The 27,958-nt window shown below is 42.1% G+C and overlaps 1 protein-coding gene and 1 long non-coding RNA gene across 5 annotated transcripts in view; both read left to right on the top strand.

Moving 5' to 3' along the window:
* The window catches only part of LOC111954432 (exostosin-1-like), a 313,392-nt gene that overhangs the window by 250,779 nt on the left and 34,655 nt on the right, over window positions 1–27,958 (top strand). The window contains exon 4 of the mRNA XM_023974172.2: window positions 9,237–9,344. Coding sequence (XP_023829940.1) covers window positions 9,237–9,344 — 108 coding nt within the window. The remainder of the gene's footprint in view (window positions 1–9,236; window positions 9,345–27,958) is intronic.
* On the top strand, window positions 17,886–26,340 carry LOC111954433 (uncharacterized). Of its 4 annotated transcripts, XR_002875974.2 has the most exons (4): window positions 17,891–18,310; window positions 19,168–19,274; window positions 24,206–24,713; window positions 25,014–26,340. It is a non-coding gene; the product is annotated as an uncharacterized lncRNA (long non-coding RNA). The 4 variants fall into 4 exon arrangements; XR_002875975.2 differs by having other exon boundaries at window positions 17,886–18,310; window positions 19,115–19,274; window positions 24,206–26,340; XR_002875973.2 differs by having other exon boundaries at window positions 17,893–18,315; window positions 24,206–26,340.

The following is a 27,958-nucleotide window of genomic DNA, read 5'->3' as shown; positions in this document are numbered from 1 at the left end:
CCGGATTATGCGACGTTCAGAATGAGACTGTAGAGGAAACTGATTAATTAGCGACTGTTGTAAAATCGATATTTTGATATTCTTTGAGTTAATTTGGGAAATAGAAACTCATTAAAACTAATTTTCCCATGGTGCCCCAGGTTAATGAGTTAATAATTGCTTGATTCAGTTAATCACGCAAGTAGGAACCTTTAATCATTCGATGAGCAACAGTCGTCACATTAACTAATACAACGTCACGACACAGTATTGATGCTTTGTTTGTTTGATGGTTCGTCTGAGGGCAAAGCAATATTTCTTATAAGCGTAAGGATTAGTGTCCCGCTCCTTGAAAGTGGCAGCTCTTCCTTTAGCTCGATGCAGGTGTTGCCTGTAATCCATGGCTTCTGGTTGGGATATGTACGTACGGTCACTGTGGGGACAATGTTGTCGATACACTTATTGATGAAGCCGATGACTGAGGTGGTATACTCCTCAATGCCATTGGATGAATCCCGGAACTAGCAAAACAGTCCAGTAGCGTAGCATCCGCATCATCTGACCACTTCTGTATTGAGCGAGTCACTGGTACTTCCTGCTTTAGTTTTTGCTTGTAAGCAGGAATCAGGAGGATATAATTATGGTCAGACTTGCAAGCTTTGTATGCATCTCTGTGTGTGGAGTACAGGTGGTTTAGAGTTTTTTTTCCTCTGGTTGCACGTGACATGCTGTTAAAAATTTGGTAAAACTGATTTAAGTTTGCCTGCATTAAAGTCCCCGGCCACTAGGGGCGCTGCTTCTGGATGAGCATTTCTTGTTTGCTTATGGCCTTATAGAGTTGGTTGAGTGCGGTCTTAGTGCCAGCATCGGTCTGTGGTGGTAAATAGACGGCTACGAATAATATAGATGATAACTCTCTTGGTAGATAGTGTGGTCTACAGCTTATCATAAGGTACTCTACCTCAGGCGAGCAATACCTCAAGACTTCTTTAATATTAGACATTGCGCACCAGCTGTTATTGACAAAAAGACACATACAAGCTTCTTCCAGTTCGTGGTGAGTAATCGCTGTTCTGATATCCAGAAGTAATTTTTCGGTCATAAGAGACGGTAGCAGCAACATTATGTACAAAATAAGTAAAACAATAAGTAACAAACAACGCAAAAAACTAACAAAATAGCACAATTGGTCAGGAGCATGTAAAACGTCATCCATCCTCTTCGGCGCCATCTTACAATCTTACAGGGGGTCAGTGCAGCAGTTAGGCAGACACTGTAGCTAACAATTCAAATGTGTGAATAATCATCTCACAGAGTACCGACTGAAAGCTAGCTGGAATTACGGCCCCCAAATGGAGCGTTCTTTGCTGCCTTTTAAGTGTGAGGCAGTTCCATTCCGCACCCAGATTTCAGAGGGGACACTTTGAAACAGGAACATCAAACAGGTTTTAGACATGACACAGATTGAGCTTTGATATTGTGAGGCAGCCCTCTCCCATTTGTCCTCTTTATCCATCAGTGAGGCTCAAACAAGGGCTGTTATGCAGATGGATGGAAGGAGAACAAGGGCTGGTGTGGTAACAGACAATGATTTGTTTCCTTACAACAGCAGAGGGGAGGGAGGAGAAGGAAAGGAGAAGAGGGGAGAGGAAAGAAGGGGAGGAGATGAGGGGGGAGGAGAGGAAAGAAGAGGGAGAGGAGAGGGAGATGAGATGAGAGGGAAAGGCGAGGAGAGTGATGATGCCACGACACTGAGCCAGGCCATGCAAATCACTAAAGAGCAGGGGGGATTTAAACAGACAGACAGGCCACCACCAATCCTGGACTTGGCATTTCTCACAAAGCCCCCATAAGCCCCAAATGAGTGTCAACTTTTAATGATGGAGATCCAAGTCTCCCTTGAAATGTAAACATGGAGTCATGGTGCTGTACAGTTCAGTATGCTGCCTTGGTTTTTATTATTTTAGTCTGCATGTATGATTGATGACTACAAAACACATCAAATTAGATCCCTCTAAATGCAGTGCCACTGTATAGGAAATTAAAAAGGATTAGTTGGAAATGTCCATTTATCCGTAAGTGCTAATGCACATAGTTAAACAAATGTTATTCTCCCTAAAAATGGTTGCCACTTTGGTTTTCTCACCTCTGAGCATCCATTAAAAGTAAATCCTTTGCAAACTTACCTTGATAGAGAATTTGATCCCCGGAAAAGCCTGGCTTTAAGTTTGTGATAAACAGGTTTGTGTTGCTATGGTGTTTCTTTTAATGGAATTCTGTAAACAGGTTTAAGGAGCAGGGTTGTAGTGCTGCAAGAGTGAGGGGGAGAGGCGCTCCCTCACTTTTTCAGTTTGATAATACACAAAGCTGGTAAAACTCCTTCTGGAAAATGTATTCTGATAAATTGTAAATAAATAATATTTAATTTCTTCCCTGTCTTCTTGGGGGGCTCCCGAGTGGCGGTCTAAGGCACTACATCTCAGTGCTTGAGGTGTCACTTCAAATCCAGGCTGTATCACAAAAAAATATATATAAGAAATCCCAACCGGTGGTGATTGGGAGTCCAATAGGGCAGCGCACAATTTGCCCAGCGTCGTCTGGATTTGGCAGGTGTAGGCCGTCATTGTAAAAATTATTTGTTATTAACTGACTTGCCTAGTTAAATAAAGGTTAAATAACAATATATATATTTCTGGCGGTGGCGATAATGATTAACTGTAGGCTACGTGTGCACTGCGAAGGTCCATCAGAGGCTTGACCACTTTGGCAAACATTTATAAAGATTCACCAGCTGTTTCTATCCAGCCTCATAAACAAAATGAGAAGCCGCATGTTCACAACCACAAGCTTTAAAGGCTCGTCCGCAGCGAACCAGGCTGCAGGGCACACACCTGATACGTCAGGGAAACATCCTGGAGAGAGAGCTGGCCAGAGCCTCTCCCTCCGGGATTCGGGCAAGAAGACATTTGCATCCTGTGCCAACGCTTCTCCCTCCTGTGTGCCTCCACCATCAACGGCTTTAGGGACTTTGTTCACAGTAGGAGACACGTGCCACGCGAGCTGAGACCACTGCTTAACTGTACATAGTCTCCAGTGCTTTACTTGGGCGAAGCTCACCGGAGCTGAGTACCGGCACTTCCAGTTCTCTTCTACTTGAGCTCCTGCTCAAAATTGTTGTGGAGCTTGTTTTGGCAATTTTCCTGTATTACCAAATGAGGAGAGTTACAAACCACACACCAGTCAGAGTTATACTTAAACTTCATCTTTAATAATGTGAGCTTTACAATAGCCCTTTGACTCTCAGATCAATTCAGTGTCTATAATGAATTCTGAGAGTCCCAACATAATGGCAACTGAGATCTTTTATAGCAAAGATCCACCCCTCTCAACTTACCTGACGAACCACAGATCTTAGGAACAGTTCACAAAGAAAGACTTTTACTTGAGAGAGGAGTATCCCATAGCCAGATAGCATTCGCTATAAATTATCATTCAGTTTGGTCTCTAAGACGAGGTTCTAATCTCGTTCCTGGTACTTTATAGTACAAAAACATTACCTCATCCAAGGCATAACTCAATTGTCAACTCTAGATACTCCCATCTCAAGTAAACCCTCTCTTGACTCCACTCCTGGACAAGCTCACTGAGGGGAGTGACTTGCGCACAGACATTGTGGAGCCAAGTAATTGGTTCCCCCTTAATCACGCCATACCTTCACATGGTTTAACAGATACATTCACATATGAAGACAATGTTCCATCCTGTCCTCTTCCCCCTCTGATATTCTGCATAGCACCAGAGACATGTAAAAGACAAGCCTGACCTCTCCCCTCTCTGGGTCCCAAATGACTGAGCCCCAGCTTGTGCAACTGCCAACACTATAGCCAACACTATAGTCCAAAATGATACATTCTAATGACAAGTATCTCACATAAGCATATTATATAAATAAAACATCTTATTTATCTATGTTACCCAACTAATTCTGATTCATCCGCCACAAGCTCCTGCACCTATATATAAACAGTACCGGCACCCAAAATGAGAACTGGAACCTATTTTAGTCCAAGTCAAGCACTGTACCTTGGCGGCGTGTTAGAGGGGGTTCAGCCACATGAACCTTATCATCACACCAACGAGATCTAGGATCCAAATTCACACTGTGTCTGCCTTGATGTTCATAAAACTCCACCAACCCCCTCTTGCGGAGTGGAATTCAGAACTAAATGTGACCACTTTGTTAYGGCGACACCGTTCTGCGGAGGAAATCCAAACCATAGTAGCCACCGCAAAGCCCAAGGAGCCTGACCCTCTGGAAGTTGTTGTAGCCCTCCTTGGGATATTTCGACAATTGGCTATTGGTTGAGACGCAAAGCCTGTTCTAGCTTGGGATGTCAGGGGGGGCAATTGGAAATATGAATTAGGCCAAGTTGAAGGTAATAATGCATTAAGATTATATTAGTTTATTAAGATGCATGGTTACACATCAAATCAAATCAAATTAAATTTATTGATATAGCTCTTCTTACATCAGCTGATATCTCAAAGTGCTGTACAGAAACCCAGCCTAAAAACCCCAAACAGCAAGCAATGCAGGTGTAGAAGCACGGTGGCTTGGAAAAACTCCCTAGAAAGGCCAAAATCTAGGAAGAAACCTAGAGAGGAACCAGGCTATGAGGGGTGGCCAGTCCTCTTCTGGCTGTGCCGGGTGGAGATTATAACAGAACATGGCCAAGATGTTCAAATGTTCATAAATGACCAGCATGGTCAAATAATAATAATCACAGTAGTTGTCGAGGGTGCAGCAAGTCAGCACCTCAGGAGTAAATGTCAGTTGGCTTTTCATAGCCGATCATTAAGAGTATCTCTGATGATAAATAGAATGTTGTTCTGATGATGTCATCAGATGATGTTAGGAAGAGGAACCAGATCCCCAGGCTAACACAGTTAACTGCCAACCAATCAGAGAGTTGAAAACAGCAGGTCTGGGACAGGTAGCACGTCCGGTGAACAGGTCAGGGTTCCATAGCCGCAGGCAGAACAGTTGAAACTGGAGCAGCAGCACGGCCAGGTGGACTGGGGACAGCAAGGAGTCATCATGCCAGGTAGTCCTGAGGCATGGTCCTAGGGCTCAGGTCCTCCGAGAGAGAGAAAGAAAGAGAGAAAGAGAGAATTAGAGAGAGCATACTTAAATTCACACAGGACACCGGATAAGACAGGAGAAGTACTCCAGATATAACAAACTGACCCTAGCTCCCCGACACATAAACTACTGCAGCATAAATACTGGAGGATGAGACAGGAGGGGTCAGGAGACACTGTGGCCCCATCCGATGATACCCCCGGACAGGCCCAAACAGGAAGGATATAACCCCACCCACTTTGCCAAAGCACTGCCCCCACACCACTAGAGGGATCTCTTCAACCACCAACTTACCATCCTGAGACCGAGTATTGCCCACAAAGATCTCCGCCACGGTACAACCCAAGGGGGGGCGCCAACCCAGACAGGAAGATCACGTCAGTGACTCAACCCACTCAAGTGACGCACCCCTCCTAGGGACGGCATGAAAGAGCACCAGTAAGCCAGTAACTCAGCCCCTGTAATAGGGTTAGAGGCAGAGAATCCCAGTGGAGAGAGGGGAACCGGCCAGGCAGAGACAGCAAGGGCGGTTCGTTGCTCCAGAGCCTTTCCGTTCACCTTCACACTCCTGGGCCAGACTACACTCAATCATATGACCCACTGAAGAGATGAGTCTTCAGTAAAGACTTAAAGGTTGAGACAGAGTTTCTCTCACGTGGGTAGGCAGACCATTCCATAAAAATGGAGCTCTATTTGAAAAAGCCCTGCCTCCAGCTGTTTGCTTAGAAATTCTAGGGACAATTAGGAGGCCTGCGTCTTGTGACCGTAGCGTACGTGTAGGTATGTTCATCAAAAGCTTGATTTTATTTTATGTTTTAAAACAAATGTTCTGCAATTCTACATAGTAATGATTTATGTTCACTACTTTGTCAATTGATTTGATAGAATGTTCAATCTCTGCAAATAAATTATATGAATTGATATTTCACCTCAGTTTTCTTTTTGTTCTGTAATAGGGTATATTGTAACCATGTGTTCAAGCTAATCAAAGTGTATTTATGGTACAGTGTGGCGTAAGCTACACAATACAATGTAATGCCTATTCACAACTAAAGCTCTCCCTGCAAACAGTACAGGGATATTAAGCTATATGTATTTGTATTTACATTAGGCTATAGCCTACAAATAGCTATACCACGTAGTTGTAGCCTATTAGGCTATACTATAAATTAATATTAGTTGTTCCTGAACTGGCCGAATCGCAGAGCTATCCTTCAGCACCACAAGTTGGTTAAACTTTTTTGACATTATAGCACGATCCTGGCGCTGTCCTTTCAGCAGCACGATGGGCCCTCCAATCGCTTAAAATAACACTCAAGATGCATATTCCCATAAATAAAGGCATATTCTCACTATAAATGCATATTTCCATAAAACTGATTGAGGTCAATCAAATGATTGGCATGCAGATTTGTACGTTTCACCGGTAAAACGTGAATACTTATCATTCACGATTGACAGTGATGGCCTATWTTGAAATTAGGTATGCCTAACTTGGTAATTGAGGGTATTAAAAATAAATATTGAGACAATATGTGTGGTATAGGCTAGAGGTCGACCGATTATGATTTTTCAACACTGGAGGACACTGGAGGACCAATAATCGGTATAATCGGTATTATATATTATTGGAGGACCAATAATCGGTATAATCGGTATTATATATATATTTGTAATAATGACAATTACAACAATACAGAATGAACATTGAACACTTTTATTTTAACTTAATATAGAACATAAATAAAATCTATTTAGTCTCAAGTGTCACGTTCGCTGGAATAATACTCGGACCAAGGTGCAGTGCGATATGGTTTCCACATATTTAATAGAGAAACACACAAAACAAAACAATAAACAAATAAACTTACCGTGACGACAATGGAGTGCTAACATGCAACTACACATAAACAATATCCCACAATCCACAGGTGGAAAAAAGGCTACCTAAATATGATTCCCAATTAGAGGCAACGATGCCTGGGAATCATACAAAATCACCAAAATAGAAAAATAAAACTAGAACCCCACATAGAAATAATAAACTAGACGAACCCCCAGTCACGCCCTGACCTACTCCACCATAGAAAATAAAGGCTCTCTATGGTCAGGACGTGACATCAAGTAAATAATGAAACATGTTCAATTTGGTTTAAATAATGCAAAAACACAGTGTTTGAGAAGAAAGTAAAAGTGCAATATTTGCCATGTAAAAAAGCTAACGTTTAAGTTCCTTGCTCAGAATATGAGAACATATGAAAGCTGGTGATTCAATATTCCCAGTTCTTCAATATTCCCAGTTAAGAAGTTTTAGGTTGTAGTTATTATAGGAATTATGATGCGTCAACTATTTCTCTCTATACTATTTGTATTTCATATACCTTTGACTATTGGATGTTCTTATAGGCACTTTAGTATTGCCAGCCTAATCTCAGGAGTTGATAGGCTTGAAGTCATAAACAGCGCTGGGCTTCAAGCATTGCTAAGAGCTGCTGGCAAACGCAGTAAAGTGCTGTTTGAATGAATGCTTATGAGCCTGCTGCTGCCTATCACCGCTCAATCAGACTGCTCTATCAAATATCAAATCATAGACTTAATTATAATATAATAAACACCGAAATACGACCCTTTGGACATTAATATGGTCAAATCCGGAAACTATCATTTCGAAAATAAAACGTTTATTCTTTCAGTGAAATACGGAACCGTTCCGTATTTTATCGAACGGGTGGCAACTTTAAGTCTAAATATTGCTGTTAGATTGCACAACCTTCAATGTTATGTCATAATTATGTAAAATTCTGGCAAATGAATTACGGTCTTTGTTAGGAAGAACAATTCAGGCGGCCCAAACTGTTGCATATACCCTGACTCTGCTTGCACTGAACGCAAGAGAAGTGACACAATTTCCCTAGTTAATATTGCCTGCTAACATGAATTTCTTTTAACTAAATATGCAGTTTTAAAAAGAAATACTTCTGTGTATTGAGTTTAAGAAAGGCATTGATGTTTATGGTTAGGTACATTTGTGCAACGATTGTGCTTTTTTCGCGAATGCACTTTTGTTATATCATCACCCGTTTGGCAAAGTTGAAGTAGGCTGTGATTTGATGATAAATTAACAGGCACCACATTGATTATATGCGACGCAGGACAAGCTAGTTAACCTTGTAATATCATCAACCATGTGTAGTTAACTAGTGATTATGTGAAGATTGATTGTTTTTTATAAGATAAGTTTAATGTAGCTAGCAACTTACCTTGGCTCCTTGCAGCCACAAGGTCCTTTTGACGCTGCACTTGCGTAACAGGTGGTCAGCCTGCCATGCAGTTTCCTCGTGGAATGCAATGTAATCGGCTATAATCGGTGTACAAAAAGGCCGATTACCGATTGTTATGAAAACTTGAAATCAGCTATGCCGATTAATCGGCTAAGCCGATTAATCAGTCGACCTCTAGTATAGGCAGACGTTGCAAAAAGAGGATGAATTTTATGCATATTTTATAAAAAATATATAATTATATTATATAGATGTATATATTCAATAGGCTACATCTGTCGGTACAAACTTTGATTCAGGAAATTATGACGTCATTTGCATTTTTTATTTAGCGCTCCCTCACCTAAAAAATGTTTTGCACTACACGACTGTTAAGGAGTGAAACAATTTCTAATTTCCATTATAAAGGTGCAGCTTTGAGGTAAACCACGAGTCTTTCTGAATATTAAAACCAGCATACATACTAACTAAAAATGTATCTAATTACCCAAGTATTTGTTTGATGCTAGTAACTAATTATCTGCACTAATGATAAGACCCAATAGGTTCAACTAAATAGCGTTATACAATACGCCCTACCATTGTGTGACTAACATTCCACCTTCTACTTTGTATGACAGGGCATTCAGATGAACCTGTTTGTAGACATGACACCAAAAAATCTGATACTTTACTGTAAAGAAATATCTGGACTAGCTCTTATAACTGTGACTATTTCTTAACAGTCCAGTAGAAGGGTAGAGACTGGTATCCATAATAGAGGTGTATGTGCATATTCTATTACCACTGACCCTCTCTGTGCTTCCCCCTGGGCTACTGTCCTCCTCCCCCAGGCTGCCTGTATCCCTGTCCTACTGAGCAACGGCTGGGAGCTGCCTTTTTCCGAGATCATCGACTGGAGCAAAGCAGCTGTCATCGGGGACGAGAGGCTCCTACTGCAGGTAACTACTGATGGAGACCTCCTCCCTATGACACTTCTCTCTCTCTCTCACTCTCTCTCTCATGCTGTTATACATTACCGTAAGCTGTACCTTATGCTAGAACACAAGGCATTCACAACTCACATTGGGCTCTAAAGTAGCCCTTAGTAAGGACCACTGGGATGGATAACTTTTACCGCTCTCTCTAAAGGAATATATTGATACAATTTTGCAAACGTACTACAGTAACTTTTTTGGGGGGTCAATATTGTCCTATCACAGCACTCCTATTTGCTGTAATATTCTGTTACCTCAAACTACTCTCTCTTATCATTCCGCATTAGTTGCAGTTTCACGTTTATTGGGGTGAGTCTTGTCCTTGAGGCAGAACTGAGCGATTTCCGCTAGATGGGCCAGCTGCAAACTCAAAATTGTCTATATTGTAAAAATTCATGAATTTTTTTCGGTCTTAATTTAAGTTTGGGGTTAACAGTGTGGTTAGGTTTAAATTTTAAAAAATGACTTTGTGGCTGTTCCAGCTAGTGACAACTCTGCAAAGCTGCCTCCAGAAGAAGAATCATTATGAGAAACGCTAACCTGCGCATTCCTACAGTTACCTTTTGTTAGCTTCATAAACTTAGCCATCCTTTAACTTTACACACTATACCAAGTATCCAGAATTAGAGGAAGTGATTCCTCATCGTGCCAGCCACACCCACAGTTTCAGAGGGGCTTGTTTGCAGAGGGGTTTGATGAAATGCCAATATACCTACACATATTAATCCACCCCATCCCTGCAACCGCCCGCCGTCTCCCTAATGTCTCCCAGAGCATGGTCCCTGTATCAATCAACTATCCAATTAATGATGTAATTCAAGATGTATGATATTTATATTCTTTAATTACTGAACTTATTAGCAGCTGATGTGGCAAAAAGGAAGACGTTTGATTTACGATATGAAAAATATCACGCAGAACATGAAAGTAAATGAGGAAATGATGTGTGTCGTGATATGACAGGATTTCACTCGGTGTCATTCACCTTCTTGTCTCAGTTCCATCCCCCACTAATGAAATCAGCGCAATTATTAGAGGAGCTGCCTGTTGCCGTTGATCTGGGAACGACCCATGGTTCTATTGAAACCCGACACATTTATTTGATCTCAGACTACTGATACACACAAAGATGTGTATCAGTTGATTTGCACTCAATTGCAAAATTGAGTCAACACACAATGCAAATGCAGCCTATTAAAAGCTGTAAATGGTTTTAATACAAGTCCTGTAATTATTTGTGATTATACGCTGTTGAATGAAAGACATTCAGAGTTGCTAACTATTGTTTTTTCCCACTCTCTTCACCCCTTAGTTACAAAGTCCCTGTCCTAAAAGCATGCTAATTGTTGTCAGATATGTGTAGACGTGGAAAATATGCTGTGACAGGATATGAGGCACTCAAGGACGTTTTGTCTCTAGAAGAAAGAAAAAATATATAATGACAGCATTTGTTCACTAGGCACAAATAATTGTTACATCTAATTAAATTAAGCACTTAGAAGTCAGACACACCAAGAAAACTGAGGGCCGATAGGTACTTAGCACAGTAGGAGGCCGTTCCATCTCTTGCTAGAACAAAATATGTAACCTGCTGAGTACCAACCTGGTACAGACAAACATGATGTTTCTACTTGTAGAATCGCCCTGCTCCTCAGTAGCCAACAAGTTGACTTTGAGCCAATCAGAGAACACAAACCTTCAAGTGGAGGAGCCAATAGGAGTGACAAGTAAACAGAAAAAAGGAAGGCACTTTTCCCTGTGTAATCCATCCCCTTTTCTAAAACAATAAAGCTGCATAATACATCTTTTTTTACTAGAGCAAGTATTTACATATTTTATTTCTAGCTAAGGATCTTTGTGTTTGAAGAAGGATTTTTTTTGTTACGTTTGATAATGTGCACTTTTTTTCTTTGCTTCCCACATCTCCATGTGAAATAATCCGATTAATAACCAAATAATATGCCCTGGCAAATATACTTGCCGGTGTAACCTAAAACATTATCCCAGTTTGATATGCTAGCAACGTCAGCACAAGAGTTGTTCGTCAGGAGGTTCATGAAATGGGTTTCCATGGCCGAGCAGATGCACACCATGTGCAATTCCAAACGTCGGCTGGAGTGGTGTAAAGCTCATCGCCATTGGACTCTGGAGCAGTGGAAACGCGTTCTCTGGAGTGATGACTCAGGCTTCACCACATGGCAGTCCGACGGACAAATCTGGGTTAGGCGGATGCCAGGAGAACACTACCTGCCCGAATGCATCATGCCAACTGTAAAGTTTGGAGCAGGAGGAATAATGGTCTGGAGCTGTTTTCATGGTTCGGGCTAGGCCTCTTAGTTCCAGTAAAGGGATATCTTAATGCTACAGCATACAACGACATTCTAGACGATTCTGTACTTCCAACTTTGTGGCAACAGTTTGGAGAAGGCCCTTTCCTGTTTCAGGATGACAATGCCCCCGTGCACGAAGCGAGGTCCATACAGAAATGGTTTGTCGAGATCGGTGTGGAAGAACTTGACTGGCCTGCACAGAGCCCTGACTTCGACCCCATTGAATACCTTTAGGATGAATTGGAATACTGACTGCGAGCCAGGCCTAAACACCCAACATCAGTGCCCGACCTCACTAATGCTCTTGTCCCCGCAGCAATGTTCCAACATCTGGTGTAAAGCCTTCCCAGAAGATTGGAGGCTGTTATAGCAGCAAAAGGGGGACTAACTCCATATTAATGCCCATGATTTTGGAATGAGATGTTTGACGTGCAGGGGTCCACATACTTTTGGTCATGTAGTATATATAGTTGGCTACATTAGGTTCTACCATTTCACAATAGCCTTGAATCAATAGTTATTACTTCCAAACAAAATACTTGTTTGTTTTTACTGTTTACTGTTTGAACAGACGCTGAGATTATAGTTGATTATCAATGCAAAATGGGCTACTTTGATAAATAGCCTATATAGCCTAAAGATCAGATCAAGGACCGAAGCAACAACACTGCCCCCACGGCTACAGAAGGAATGATCCGGCGCGTCTCAATTTTCAGGTAGTACAAAGTATGTTAAATGCACTGAGGTGTAATAAGAACGGTTATTGTCGGAGTGTATTACAAGGAGCCGCCCTTCTTGGCTCACATCAACACCATTATCCCAGAAACCCTAGACCCACTCCAATTTGCATACCGCCCTAACAGATCCACAGATGATGCAATCTCTATTGGACTCCACACTGCCCATTCCCACCTGGACAAAATAAACACCTACTGTATGTGAGAATGCTATTCATTGACTAGAGCTCAGTGCCCTCAATGCTCATCAATAAGCTAAGGACCCTGGGACTAAACACCTCCCTCTGCAACTGAATCCTGGACTTCCTGACGGGCCGCCCTAGGTGGTAAGGGTAGGTAACAACACATCCCCCACGCTGATCCTCAGGGGTGCGTGCTCAGTCCCCCCCTGTACTCCCTCACTCATGACTGCATGGCAAGGCATGACTCCAACACCATCATTAAGTTTGCCGATGACACAACAGTGGTAGGCCTGATCACCGACAACGACGAGACAGCCTATAGGGAGGAGGTCAGAGACCTGGCCGTGTGGTGCCAGGACAACAACCTCTCCCTCAACGTGATCAAGACAAAGGAGGTGATTGTGGACTACAGGAAAAAGAGGACCGAGCACGACCCCATTCTCATCGACGGGGCTGTAGTGGAGCAGGTTGAGAGATTCAAGTTCCTTGGTGTCCACATCACCAACAAACTAACATGGTCCAAGCACACCAAGACAGTCGTGAAGAGGGCACGACAAAACCTATTCCCCCTCACAAGACTGAAAAGATTTGTCATGGGTCCTCAGATCCTCAAAAGATGTGCACCGTCGAGAGCATCCTAACTGGTTGCATCACTGTCTGGTATGGCAACTGCTCGGCCTCCGACCGCAAGGCACTACAGAGGGTAGTGCGTACGGCCCACTACATCACTGGGGCCAAGCTTCCTGCCATCCAGGACCTCTATACCAGGGGGTGTCAGAGGAAGGCCCTAAAAATTGTCAAAGACTCCAGCCACCGTAGACATAGACTGTACTCTCTGCTACCGCACGGCAAGCGCCAAGTCCATGTCCAAGAGGCTTCTAAACAGCTTCTACCCCCAAGCCATAAGACTCCTGAACATCCAATCAAATGGCTACCCAGACTATTTGCATTGCCCCCCCCCCCTTTTTACACCACTGCTACTCTCTGTTGTTATCATCAATGCATAGTCATTCATTTTAATAACTCTACCTACATGTACATATTACTTTAACTAACCGGTGCCCCCGCACATTGACACTGTACCAGTACCCCCCTGTGTATATTGTTATTTTACTGCTGCTCTTTAATTACTTCTTACTTTTATTCTTATTCTTACTCATAGTTTTTTTTAAACTGCATTGTTGGTTAGGGGCTCGTAAGTAAGCTTTTCACTGTAAGGCCTACACCTGTTATATTCGGCGCACGTGACTAATAAAATTWGACTTTTGACGAAAAATGACATTGCAACACTACGCTACGCTTAGTGTGTGAATTTACCTTAACAGTCTTGCTTCCGTCCTTCTCCTTGCCCCAACCTGGGCTCAAAGCAGGGACCCACTGAACATATACAGTGCATTCGGAAAGTATTCAGACCCCTTGACTTTTTCCACATTTTGTTACATTACAGCCTCATCAATCTACACACAATAACCCATAATAATGAAGCGTAAATAACAGATACCTTATTTACATAAGTATTCAGACCATTTGCTATAGGACTCGGAATTTAAGTCAGCCGCATCCTGTTTAAATTGATCATCCTTGAGATGTTTCTACAACTTGATTGGAGTCCACCTGTTGTAAATATTATTTGGAAAGGCACACGCCTGTGTATATAAGGTCCCACAGTTGACAGTGCATGTCAGAGCAAAGACCAAGCAATGAGGTCAAAGGAATTGTCCATAGAGCTTCTAGACAGGAAGGGTACCAAAACATTTCTGCGGCATTGAAAATCCCCAAGAACCCAGTGGGCTCCATCATTCTTAAATGGAAGAAGTTTGGAACCACCAATATTCTTCCTAGAGCTGGGCACCTAGCCAAACTGAGCAATTGGGGGAGAAGGGCCTTGGTCAGGGAGTTGACCAAGAACCCGATGGCCACTCTTACAGAGCTCCAGAGTTCCTCTGTGGAGATAGGAGAACCTTCCAGAAGGACAACCATCTCTATAGCACCAATCAGGCCTTTATAGTAGAGTGGCCAGATGGAAGCCACTCCTCAGTAAAAGGCACATGACAGCCCGCTTGGTGTTTGCCAAAAGGCAACTAAAGGACTCAGACCATGAGAAACAAGATTGTCTGGTCTGATGAAACCAAAATTTAACTATTTCGCCTGAATGCCATGCGGTGAAGTATGGTGGTGGCAGCATCCTGCTGTGGGGATGTTTTTCAGCTGCAGGGACTGGAAGACTGGTCAGGATTTTCTTATGTTTTTCATTTGTAATTTTATTTATTTATTGTTTACTTCAGTTTATTTWGTAAATAATTAACACGTTTTCTTAAAACTCCATTGTTGGTTAAGGGCTTGTAAGTATTTCACTGTAAAGTCTACACCTGTTAGCGTATTTGACAAATACAATTTGATTTGATTTGATTGAGGGAAAGATGAGCGAAGCAAAGTACAGAGAGATCCTTGCTCCAGGGCGCTCAGGACCTCAGACTGGGGCGAAGGTTCACCTTCCAACAGGACAACGACCCTAAGCACACAGCCAAGACAATGCAGGTGTGGCTTCGGGACAAATCTTTGAATGTCCTTGAGTGGCCCAGCCAGAGCCCGAACTTGAACCCGATCAAACATCTCTGGAGAGACCTGAAATTAGCTGTGCAGCAACACTCCCCATCCAACCTGACAGAGCTTGAGAGGATCTGCAGAAAAAAAATTAAGAAACTCCCCAAATACAGGTGTATCAAGCTTGTAGCGTCATACCCAAGAAGACTTGAGGCTGCAATCGCTGCCAAAGGTGCTTCAACAAATTACTGAGTAAAGTGTCTTAATACTTATGTAAATGTGATATTTCAGTTATACATTTTTTATAGATTTGCAAAAATGTCAAATTCTGTTTTTGCTTCGTCATTATGGGGAAAAAGCTATTTAATCCATTTGAAAATAAGGTTTTAACGTAACGAAATGTGGAAAAAGTCAACAGGTCTGAATACTTTCTGAATGAACTGTAAACAACTGCTTCCCACAAAGCATCGTTACCCATCGCTCGACAAAAGCTGTGGTCCTTGCAAAGCAAGGGAAATAACTCCTTCAAGGTCTCAGAACGAGGCACGTCACCGATTGAAACGCTACTAGAGCGCACCGCTAACTAGCTAGCAATTTCACATCAGTGACATGAGCCAGGCATTCACACACACTTCAAATGAAACGAATGGGGTGGTAAGTGCAGCACAGTGCACACAACACTAAATGCTTTACGAAGCTAGCTATCGAGCAAGATTATGAAGAAATAATGTAATTCACTACATTATCATATACTGCCAGTGCCAGTTCACTTGCTAGCTAACGGTAGCTAAACAATTAACGGCATTTTCCAGGTAGCACAACATAACTAGCTATCTACTCCACTGACTCTCGGCAGCTAACAGGCAGCTGCTTTATTCAAAAACAAATCCATTGTGATTTAATTATGGTATTGCTAGCGATGCTAGTTATCTACACTGAACAAAAATATAAACGCAACAATTTAAAAGGTTTCACTGAGTTACAGTTCATATAAGGAAATCAGTCAATTTAAATAAATTCCTTAGGCCCTAATCTATAGATTTCACATGACTGGGAATACAGATATGCATCCGTTGGTCACAGATACCTTTAAAAAAAAAGTATGGCCGTGGGTCAGAAAACCAGTCAGTATCTGGTGTGACCACCATATATTGCCGGAAACTGGAAAACGCTGTTATACACGTCGATCAAGAGCATCACAAACATGCTCAATGGGTGACATGTCTGGTGAGTAAACAGGCCATGGCAGAACTGGGACATATTCAGCTTCCAGGAATTGTGTACAGATCCTTGCGACATGGGGCTGTGCATTATCATGCTGAAACATGAGGTGATGGTGGCAGATGAATGGCACGGCAATGGGCCTCAGGATCTTGTTACAGTGTATCTGTGCATTCAAATTTCCATTGTGTTTGTTATCTGTTGCGTATGCCTGCCCATAGCATAACTCCACCGCCACCATGGGGCCCTCTGTTCACAATGTTGATATCAGCAAGCCGCTTGCCCACATGACTCCAGGATCTGCCATCTGCCTGGTACAGTTGAAACCGGGATTCATCTGTTAAGAGCACACTTCTCCAGCGTGCCAGTGGCCATCGGAGTTGAGCATTTTCCCACTGAAGTCGGTTACGACGCCGAACTGCAGTCAGGTCAAGACCCTGGTGAGGGTGGCGAGCATGCAGATGAGCTTCCCTCAGACAGTTTCTGACAGTTTCTGCAGAAATTCCTCGGTTGTGCAAATCCACAGTTTTATCAGTTTACTGGGTGGCTGGTCTGACGATCCCGCAGGTGAATAAGCCGGATGTAGAAGACCTAGGCTGGCATGGTTACACGTGGTCTGCGGTTGTGAGACCGGTTGGACTTACTGCCAAATTCTCTAAAACGACATCGGATGCAGCTTATAGTAGAGAAATTAACATTAAATTCTCTGGCAACGGCTCTGGTGGATATTATTGCAGTCAGCATGCTAATTGCATGCTCCCTCAAAATGTGAGCAAACTGTGGCGTTGTGTGACAAAACTGCACCTTTTAGTGTGGCCTATTATTGTCCCCAGGTGCACCTGTGTAATGATCATGCTGTGTAATCAGCTTCTTGATATGCCACATCTGTCAGGTGGATGGATTATCTTGGCAAATGAGAAATGCTCACTAACAGTGATGTAAAGAAATGTGTGCACAACATTTGAGAAATATTTCTGGGGTCTTTTATTTCAGCTCAGGAAACATGGGACCAACACTTTACATGTTTCGTTAATATTTTTGTTCAGTGTAGTTGTGGTCATATGGCTAGTATCTATGGAAGCATTTAGCAGCCTAAACTCAATTGGAAATGCAAATGGAGAAATTATAAATCAATATCATATTTGCAATTTTGCATTTTCGGTGACAAAATTCAAAATGAAATGCAAGAAAAGATGTTGCATTATCATTTTCATGATTGAGTATGCATAATGTCTGCCTATTTGAAAARGAAGTAGCAAAGTGCGACACATTTAAAAATCAAATGTAAATGCTTAAAATGACAAATCATTTATCATGTTTGCCATTTAATTTCCTTGTTGTGATGCCATGAATTGTGACAAAAATATAAATAATTGGCAATTGACAATGCTTTTCCATACTGTCAAAATTCAAATGATCAATTGCTGTGCTTCATTTTGCAATTTCGTTCCTCATTTCAGTTATAATTTTCGACCTGTGTTGATTATAAATCAAACACTGTGGGCGTGATTTCAATAACGTGAGATGGAAGAGAGGTTGCCTGTGCTTGCTGGCAACAGTCACTTTCGGTCATAGCTCTATCGATGTGACATGTTTTTAGGATGCCCTGGCAACACCAGCCAGTACGAAACCCCACAGAAGAAGAAAACCCCACAGAAGAAGAAAACACCCAGTGTGTGCGAGGAGTTTGTGGGAGGGGACTATACATTTCAGTGGAGGGGATATGGGGAGCTACTAGTAGCCAGCTAATTAGCTATTATATGTAGCTAGCTACTGGTAGGTTAGATAGATAGCTCGTAGCTAGCTGGCTATGAAGAGGCACTATTGGCTAACGTTACTGCCTAACGTTAGCTAGCTAGCCCACTGGCACTGGCTAGCTACCTTCACAACAAGACATCATCGTGGCACACCTTTAGGTACGGTAAGTGTTTTTTTTGTCTTGTAATTTCACATTTGGAAGCAATAGTGTGCAAATGCAGCCCGCAATTCGGGGTGTCAATAGTGTGCAACTGCAGCCCCACCCCCCCCCCCCCCGAGCAAGCATTGGTTCCAGTGCCAGAAGGACACTGTCTACTGGTCACGATTACACTGTGTACTACCTAGCTTGATAGTTAGCGACACTGTGTACTAGCTAGCTTGCTTGTCTCCCACCTGCCGTGTACTGCAGTCCTCCTTAGGACTAGCCGACTAAGCTAGCACACAGCGTCCTTCACTCCTGCCTGCCAAACACCTGCCCTCGCCGTCGTCAACAGAACTGTGGGAAAACAGTGACCGTCTGGCGGGGGTGAAGGACACTGTTTACCGGTGTACGGCTAGCAAGCTACCGCTTCTTCTGTGGGGTTTATCAGCGGCTGGCATCCAACGTTATTGTGCATTAACGCCACCTAATGTACTGGAGCGCCCCCGYCCCCACCTGTCCTAACAAAAAATATTTACCAATAGTAGTATAAAGAGCTGTTCCTGCAGATGCAGGAATTCCCACATGCAGGAACACCCCGAATTGCGGGCCGCAATTGCACCCTTCTCTTTGGAAGGTGCGTTGAAACATTTAGATAGCTAGCAAGCTATGATCCATTAAAGTTACTCTAGAGGGGATGATTAATGGTATGTTGCTATTAAAAAACAAGGGAATTATCTGAATGCATGTAATTAGACTTTATAGTGTAACGTCACATGTAGAATTTAACATTTTGTTTACTTTTTTCTATTTTTTGGCACAGCTCTCACACTGTGTGTGTGTCTCTCTCTCTGTCCGTCTGTTTGTCTGTTATAGCATGTCTGTGTGTCCATCTATCTGTTTAGGAGTTCCAGATATGGCTGCAGGAGAGTAGTGGCGTACAACACTGGAGGGCATYTTCACTGAGCAATGAGCACATGTAGGTGTGTACAAGCAAGTATCCTTTATAAAGTGCTACTACTTGGATAGAGGCAGAGGTTGCAAGCGTAGTTTTAAGTTTTATTGTCACATGCACAAGTACAGTGAAATGCTGCAAGCTCTAACCCTAACAATGCAGTAAGCAATAACAATGTAATACTGGAAAATAACAAGGTAGATCAAAGGTAGATTGGGTGGTTGGAGTCTTTAACGATTTTTCGGGCCTTCTTCTCACACCGCCTGATATAGAGATCCTGGATGACAGGAAGCCCAGTCCCAGTGATGTACTGGGCTGTCCGCACCATCCTCTGTAGCGCCATGCGATCAAGAGCTGCGCTATTGCCATACCAAGCAATGATGCAGCCAGTCAAGATGCTCTGTGGTACAGCTGTAGAACTATTTGAGGGACCCATGCCAAACCTTCTCAACCTCCTAAGGGGGAAGAGGCACTGTCGCTCCTTCTTCACGTCTATGCACGTGTGTGGATCATTTTAAGTTCTTTGTGATTTGGACACCAAGGAACTTGAAGCTCTCAAACTGCTCCACTGCAGCCCTGTCGATGTGGATGGGGGTGTGCTCGCCCCCCCCCCCCCGTTTCCTGTAGTCCACGATCATGTAGCACCCTGCATACAAAAGCTTGCATAGCAAAGAGAAGCACAGAAAAAGCAAAAAATACTTATCTCCATGTATGACCAATGGAAGATCCAAGCCCGCAAAGCAAGAGAGCAACTGAAGTCAGACATAACAGAGAGCCAGCTGGCATTTCTGATCGACATATTGGAGAAAGGAAAGGATGATGACGTGAGCAACTATCTTGAAATTCGAGATCACATCACACCGTCAACTGAGTTAAGGCGTCGTGTCGACACATGAGGGAAATATGAAAGGAAATCAGGCATTGATGAAGAGTTTGATGCCAAACAGGAAAAATTTAATTTCCATGAGTTACTTGATCGTGACTATGCTCGCTCCATATACGGATCTATTGTCTCACAAATGAGTCACAAGTCTGTGTAAAACAAGTTACACAAACCTTGAACAATAGTCAAGAATTCTCTATTTTCCAGGACTTTGCTACTTTTATGACGATGGAAGCAGAGATTGCCTGCAATTCGATAACTTCTTTCTATGCTCTCCGTTCACCCGGATGTACCACTGAGAAACGAAATGTCAGGGATACCAAGAGGAACAAGACAAGTGTTCTCAGCACTCAAACAATCACAGATAGTGAGAATCAAAAGTCAGCCAAAGGAAGTGCAAGGCCTTCATGTATGTTTTGCCAGGACAACAAGCATCAGGTCCATGGCTGTTCTAAATTCATGACCAAGTCTCTGGATGAGCGACGGAAATATGTGAAAGAAAATAAGCTTTGCTATGGGTGCATGAAACCTGGTCACAGTGCAAAGAACTGTCGTAATCGCCACACCTGGGACACCTGCAAAGGAAAGCATCCCACGTGTCTCCACGATGACAGTTATGTAAAACGGAAAAGGCCTACACCTCTGCCAATTTCTTCCCAAAATAATATGGACGAGGCAGCAACTGCATTGTCACTCAACGTAGCTGGAGAAGGATAATCTACTAACACTTCCATGATTGTACCAGTGTGGGTGTCATCAAAGAACAACTCAGGTGCTGAGAAACTTCTCTATGCCCTGCTTGACACTCAGTGATACTACATTCATTGACCAGGAAGTGAGCAACGCTTTACAAGCAGACATGTATCCAGTGAAACTGAAATTAACTACTATGATAGGATGTGTCACAGTTGTGAAAAGTGAAAGGGTCTCAGGGCTTCGTGTGAGAGGTTACAGCTCCACCATCCGTATCGATCTTCCTCCTACCTACACCAAGGATTGCATACCTGTAAACCGCACCCACATTCCGACCTGTGAAACGGCCAAGCACTGGAATCATCTCTCCACAGTAGTAGATGAAATCCCACCACTGAAGGATTGTGAGGTTGGCCTTCTGATAGGCAACAACTGCTCAAGGGCAATGGCACCAAAACAAGTGATTTTAGGTGGAAAGGATGACCACTACGCTGTTCAACCTGACTTAGGATGGAGCATTGTGGGGCGCTCATCGGCATTCCTCGATACACCAAGCGTCGCTAGTCTGTATCACTGGGTCATTGTCAAAGAGATCCCCTCAGTAACCCCTGCAGATGCTATTCACATTCTGGAGTCCAATTTCAAGGACGCCAGTAAAGATGGGAAGGCCGTGTCTGAGGATGACATCCTCTTCCTGAACAAGCTGAATGATGGTATAAGGAAAAATAGTCATGACCATTATAAAATGCCCTTGCCTTTTAAGGAGAGACCCAATCTACCTGACAATAAACAACTCGCCATTGTACGACTCAGCCATCTTAAAAGGAAACTGTTAAACGATGAAAGGTATAAGGAACATTGTCAAGTTCATGGATGAGGTCATTGAAAATGGTGACGCGGAAGAAGTTGAAGATGATGAAAATGAAGGCAGGAAATGGTATATTGCTCATCATGGTGTCTATCATCCTAAGAAGTCAGATAAGCTACGCATAGTATTTGATTGCTCTGCCAAGTACAAGGGAACCAGTTTAAATGACCATCTGCTTCCAGGGCCTGATTTGATGGACAAGCTGAACGGTGTTCTCATGTGTATTTGGCAGCACCCTGTTGCGTTGATGTGTGACATTGAGAAGATGTTTCACCAGTTCCATGTGCCTGAGACATTACTCCACAACCTCAAGAGTTCCGCAACCTCAAGAGTTCCGCATGAAGGTGCATATGTTTGGTGCTGCATCATCTCCTGGATGTGCAAACTATGGGCTGAAGCATCTAGCTAAGGAGAACAGAGACCTATACCCTCTAGGCTCACAATTCATCATGAGCGACTTTTATGTAGATGACAGGGTCACAAGCATAGACGGTACGGAACATGCTATTCAGTTTGCACGTGAGGCTCGAGAACTTTGTGCGGTGGGTAGTCTTCGACTGCACAAGTTTGTATCCAATGACAGAGCTGTCCTAGAAAGCATACCACCATCTGAACGTGCATCCGACATTAAGGACCTTAACCTTGCATTTGATGACTTGCCATCAGAAAAAGCACTAGGGATTCAGTGGCACGTTGAGTCTGACTGCTTCAAGTTCAATGTCAATCTCAAGGACCAACCTGCAACGCGTCGAGGTATACTGTCTACAGTTGCCTCCTTGCAAAAATATTGCTGATCTCCCTCCAGAGTGTGTGAAATCATCACCGCCCTTTACATACTGCGGTATGGATTGTTTTGGCCCATTTCTCATTAAGCAAGGACGAAGAGTGCACAAAAGGTATGGTCTTCTCTTCACCTGTTTTTGCTCTCATGCTGTTCATATTGAAATGTTAGATGACATGTCAACAGATGCCTTCATTAATGGTCAGCGCTGCTTCATAACCATATGTGGTGCAGTTCGTCAGATTAAATGTGACCAAGGAAGCCACTTTGTGGGAGCGCTCAAGGAAGTTGACATGGACAGGCTGACTGCCTATCTCGTTGAGAAACAGTGTGATTTCAGCATGAATGCTTCCCATTCAAGTCACATGGGTGGCGTCTGGGAGCGACAGATCAGAACAGTGAGAGGTATCCTTAGCTCCACACTCTCACTCTCTTCTGGTAGACTAGATGATTATTCTTTACGAGCCTTCTTCTACGACGCAATGGCAATTGTAAACAATCGCCCACTCACCGTTGACAACCTCAATGATCCAAACAGTCTTGAGCCACTCACCCCTAATCATCTGCTTACTATGAAATCTACCACAGCTCTACCTCCTTTTGCCAGATTCATCAGGGAGGACATGTACGCTCAGAAAAGGTGACGGCATGTTTAATATCAAGCAGAACGGTTTTGGAGACGCTGGCGAAAAGAGTATCTAGCCAACATCGCCATCAGGCAGTGCTGGCACACCCCGACGAGAAACCTGCAGTTCAGTGACATAGTGATGATGAGAGATGATGATCTGCCTAGAAATGAGTGGCGGATGAGTAGTCTCAGAGACTACTGTTGATAAAGATGGACTAGTAAGGAGAGTCAAAATATGTGTTGGTGATCGGAAGTTAGACAAGACAGGCAAGCGTCTCACCAAGCTGTCAGTGTTCGAACGCCCAGTTCAAAAGCTGTTCTTGTTGCTGGAGACTGGTTAAGATATATGCCCCCCCAAATCTCTTTACATCCTATATCTTCTACTTTTTAGTCGTTTGTGCTATGATTCCATACCTTTCTGATACCCTATTTCTGGTCTTAGGTCATTTAAAGTACAGAAACCATTMGTTCTTTGTGTATACCATGTACATTGTTCCAAATCACTCCTGATTTAGTGGGAGTGTAAATGAACCCCTAAAACGAGTGTCCGATCACAATGTCTGCTCTATATTTGGACTTTTATTTTCTTGTATGAGCTTTCTATCCTCTCTCCTATCCTGTATATTTGACAGTTTAGTGTGACTTTTATTTTGAAAGCAGGTTTTTTGCCTTCTCTGTTTTACGCGCCAAGGGTATATGGGAAACGGGCACGAGAGAGGAAAAGGAAAATACGTTTTTGTTAAGGTTGTTCAAGCACCCAAGAAAAAACGTAACAACGTCAAACTTAGCACCTAGCTAGAAAGATTATGAGCTCTTACGGTGTGTTTATGGAAATAGTACCGCATGAAACTTTCATGAACCATCAGTTTGAGTGTTGACCATTCTTTCAGCTGGGGATGCTACAGGGACCATACCAGAGCATCTGTAAGGGAGCAGATGATCTATGATATGGATTGGAACCAGTCTGATTCTTATGAGTTCATGTTGTCTGATTTGAAGGCTACAAAAAAATATATATATATTTTTAGCTCATTTGATCCCGACCTGACAGTGTGCCTTTCAACTAATCTTTTTTTGTGTTCCAACCTTGTCATTGCTGTGTACAGGCAACCCCAGCAGGTCGTCCAGCAGACGCTGCCCCCTCCTGTCTTCCAGTTGATGCTGACCAAGCTGCACACCATCACAGCAGCACCTAACCCAAACCCTTTCCCTACCCCTTACCCTAAACCGGGTTTGTATCCTAACCCAACCCCACCCCTTATCCTAAACCGGGTTCGTATCCAAATCCCAACCCTACCCTCCCCATACACTGATACATCACACTCTTTCCCTTCTTTGAGCCCACCCCTCTCTTTATTTATGGTTTTGTTTAGACTGATTTTGTTTTGACTCCTATTTTTTCTTTTTCTTCATTTTTACCATTTTAAGAGTTGTATAAGTCTTCTTMTTATTATTATTATTATTATCATCATCATCATCAGATGGGTAAGGATGTTCTCCCATAGGAAGCAAGGGCTGGAGGGGCACCAAAATGGCTGAAAGATGCCTTCATGCCCTGATCTGCACTTTGCTATTTCCCTTCCTGGACTAAAGTTCAATGGATTTGTACAATTGGTTAGTCTAGTTCAATGTTCTTATTTCTTGCCTAATGGGCAACAGTGTGAACATTGTCATCACTACCTTTGCTGTAACACCTCATTGAACTACTCAATAAGACCACTCTTGGGTAAATTGAGTGAATGAATGATTGGTTATGACAACATGCACTAAACCGGAACATATGGTTGTGAACAATTAAAAACAGCAGGATATGTGAATTAAATTGTGACTAGTGCACTTCATACGTTGTACATTGATAATCTTTGTCTCCATCCATGCTAAYCCTTTTGCATAATTTGTGCTTCTTTTTCACAGACAGTTTTGAATGATGACCTCCATAACTGACAAGAACCGAGAAGGAATATCATCACCAATGATGCTACTAATATTTCTAACTGTACTGATGAGGAAGAGGGAAGACATCCATTGTCGCTGAACTGCTTGACGTGTTCAGTCAAAATTACAGTGCCACTTTCTTACCAGTAGTCACATGTTCAATAAGAAGTTCTATACAATACAGAAGTGTTTTTGCTCTATAATGAGGTTCTGCCAATCATATGTTGGAAAACATTATCAAGAAAACCTACAGTAGCTGAACACTGATAGTAACCTGTTTGTTGAACAACAGTGATTCTAAGAACAAGAATAGCTGGYACCTATAGGACAATGTATCTATCACAGGTCACCAAGGGTACAGTAAGGTAAAACCTTGATAAAATCATTTGTGATGCTTAATTGTGCATGCCTCTCATTTTCCAACAACTTAATATGCAATAAAGTTATACCTATGGCTTGCATAACCAACTCAGTTTCCCTTGTTAGTGTTCTCCCTGAGGTTTGAAGGTTGGACAGTTCGATCCCTGGCCGAGTCATACCAGACTGTAAAAATGGGACCTGATGCGTCTCTGCTTGGCACTCAAGATAGATTGAGATAGATTGGGGGTAAGGCCCTGCGATTGACTAGCGTTCTATCCAGTTGGTATACTAGTACATCAAGCTGCCTCGCACTACAGAAACGAGAGATAGGCTCCTGCTCCTATGAGCCGTTGTGGCTCACACAAGCAAAGTCTTGCGCAAAGTTACCCTCTTAATTTGACTTGAAACTTTAACAGTATTGATTCAAGGAAAATAAATGGGAGATAAATTCACCTTTCAGCAGGACAATAACCTAAAAAAATAACTTAAAGGCCAAATCGACACTGGAGTTCCTTACCAAGAAGACAGTGAATGTTCCTGAGTGGCCGAGTTACAGTTGAAAATCTATGGTAAGACTTGAAAATGGTTGTCTAGCAATGATCAACAACCAATTTGAGAGCGCTTGAAGAATTTGGAAAATAATAATAGGCAAATATTGTACAATCCAGGTGAGTAAAGCTCTTAGACTTACCCAGAAGACACAGCTGTAATAGCTACTAAATATGATTCTAACGTATTGACTCAGGGATGTGAATACTTATGTAAATTTGATATTTCTGTATTTAATTTTCAATAAATGTGCCAAGATTCCTAAATACATGTTTTAACTTTTTTATAATTGGGTATTGTGTGTAGATGGGTCAGAGAAAAAAAATATGTTTAATCAATTTTGAATTCAGGCTGTAACACAACAAAATGTGGAATAAATCAAGGGGTATGAATAAGGCACTGTATATTTGTATTTTATTTGTTGGACCAGAATTTTAGTAGGTTATTTCCATCTACTCATCTCTTAAAATGTGTTAACTTGCCTCTCACCATAGCCAGCTAGCTAGCTAATGTGTCTAACATAGATGGCTAACTATAGTACATATACTAACGGCTGTCCTAGCCAGTATAGCAAAGATTATCTGAGTCATTCAGTAGATAGCACAGCTTCGCCTCTTCCTCTGTGAACCAGAAATACTTTACAAAATTAAGAGTACATGTTTTTCTGTCTGAGCATAGCTGGGTCATTCCTACTTTGTGGTGCCTTTTGGACCTCAACACTTTTGGAGAGAAAAAAATTATATTTTTGTGTTTGACTTTTTGTGTTTGACTTTCAGAAAAAAACATATTGGTCAAGCTCATGCACTTATTTTCTTAGGTGCATTTTCCAACCTGTTAGGTGCATACGGGTGGAAATGTGGAGCCCAAATTAGCCATAGCTCTGTGAGTGAGAAAGATTGAGCGAGTAAAATGGTCAACACTTTAACAGGATTTTTACTTCTCTTTCAAACATATTTTAACATTTAGAAATTTGGTTAATTTTCTCTATAATTTAGCCTAACAGGGTGGAAATATATGAGTGGGACATACAGACTAACAACATGAAACATGGAAAAATAGATAAAATGGAGTGTCTATATTTATGTACTTTTGCACCATTTTTTTCCCACCAAAGAAATTATGACACTTCCTGAATGTGGTGTCATTTTAGAAAGGGGTTATTTTCATAAATGGAGAATTGAAACAAACTAACAGATTGGAAAATGATATCAGAGTCAGGGAAAATGGTAAATAAAAATGTAATACAATAATCCTGAACAAAAGTAATTGATGAGAGAGAATTTAACTAGGACTATAAAATAATATTATATTTTAAGGTGTATTTCTCGTGGACGTTGATGAGTAACACCCGGGGACATGGCAAAAAAGCCTACATCCACTGAAAAAAAAGTTTTCAAAATTATTCCCTTTCAAGATCCATATTTTTGTGTGTTTAATGTAAGGACACCTGACCTTTTATATTTAAAGCATTTTGGAATCCACATTTTACAGTAAATATAAAGTGATGTCCCGGGGACAGAAAAGGCACTGTAGGCGCCGCCTAGTTAAATAAAGGTGAAATAAAAAAATAAAAAAATAGGTAGRAATGACCCAGCTACCAGGCCCAGGCAACCTCTTCTGCCTCCGTTACCAAATCCCCACCATCATGTTTGATTGGCAGGTCTAACACATCGAAAATGAAAACTCAAAGGAGCAATCAAGAAAGAAAACAGCAAAATGAAGCATAGCAATTGATTTATCGAATTTGATTGATCATTATAATTTTGACAGTCAACCCACACAGAGTATGAAATTGAAATTGATAATTAATTTTATTTTTGTCACAATTTATGTGGTAACAAGAAGGAAATTAAATGGCATTTACATTTCGTTTTTAAGTGTTAGAGTGTTGCATTTCCAATTGAGTGTCGGCAGCTAAATGCTTCCATAAGTATCAACAAGGGTTTAATACAAATTCTAGCTAGCTAGCAACAACATTAGTGCAGCTTACTAGTTAGTTAACATTTGCCATAGAT

The sequence above is a fragment of the Salvelinus sp. IW2-2015 genome, linkage group LG28 (assembly GCF_002910315.2).
Source record: "Salvelinus sp. IW2-2015 linkage group LG28, ASM291031v2, whole genome shotgun sequence".
Lineage (NCBI taxonomy): Eukaryota > Metazoa > Chordata > Actinopteri > Salmoniformes > Salmonidae > Salvelinus > Salvelinus sp. IW2-2015.
The sequence above is the reverse complement of the archived record's forward strand: the minus strand, read 5'-3'. Positions and strand labels throughout refer to the sequence as shown.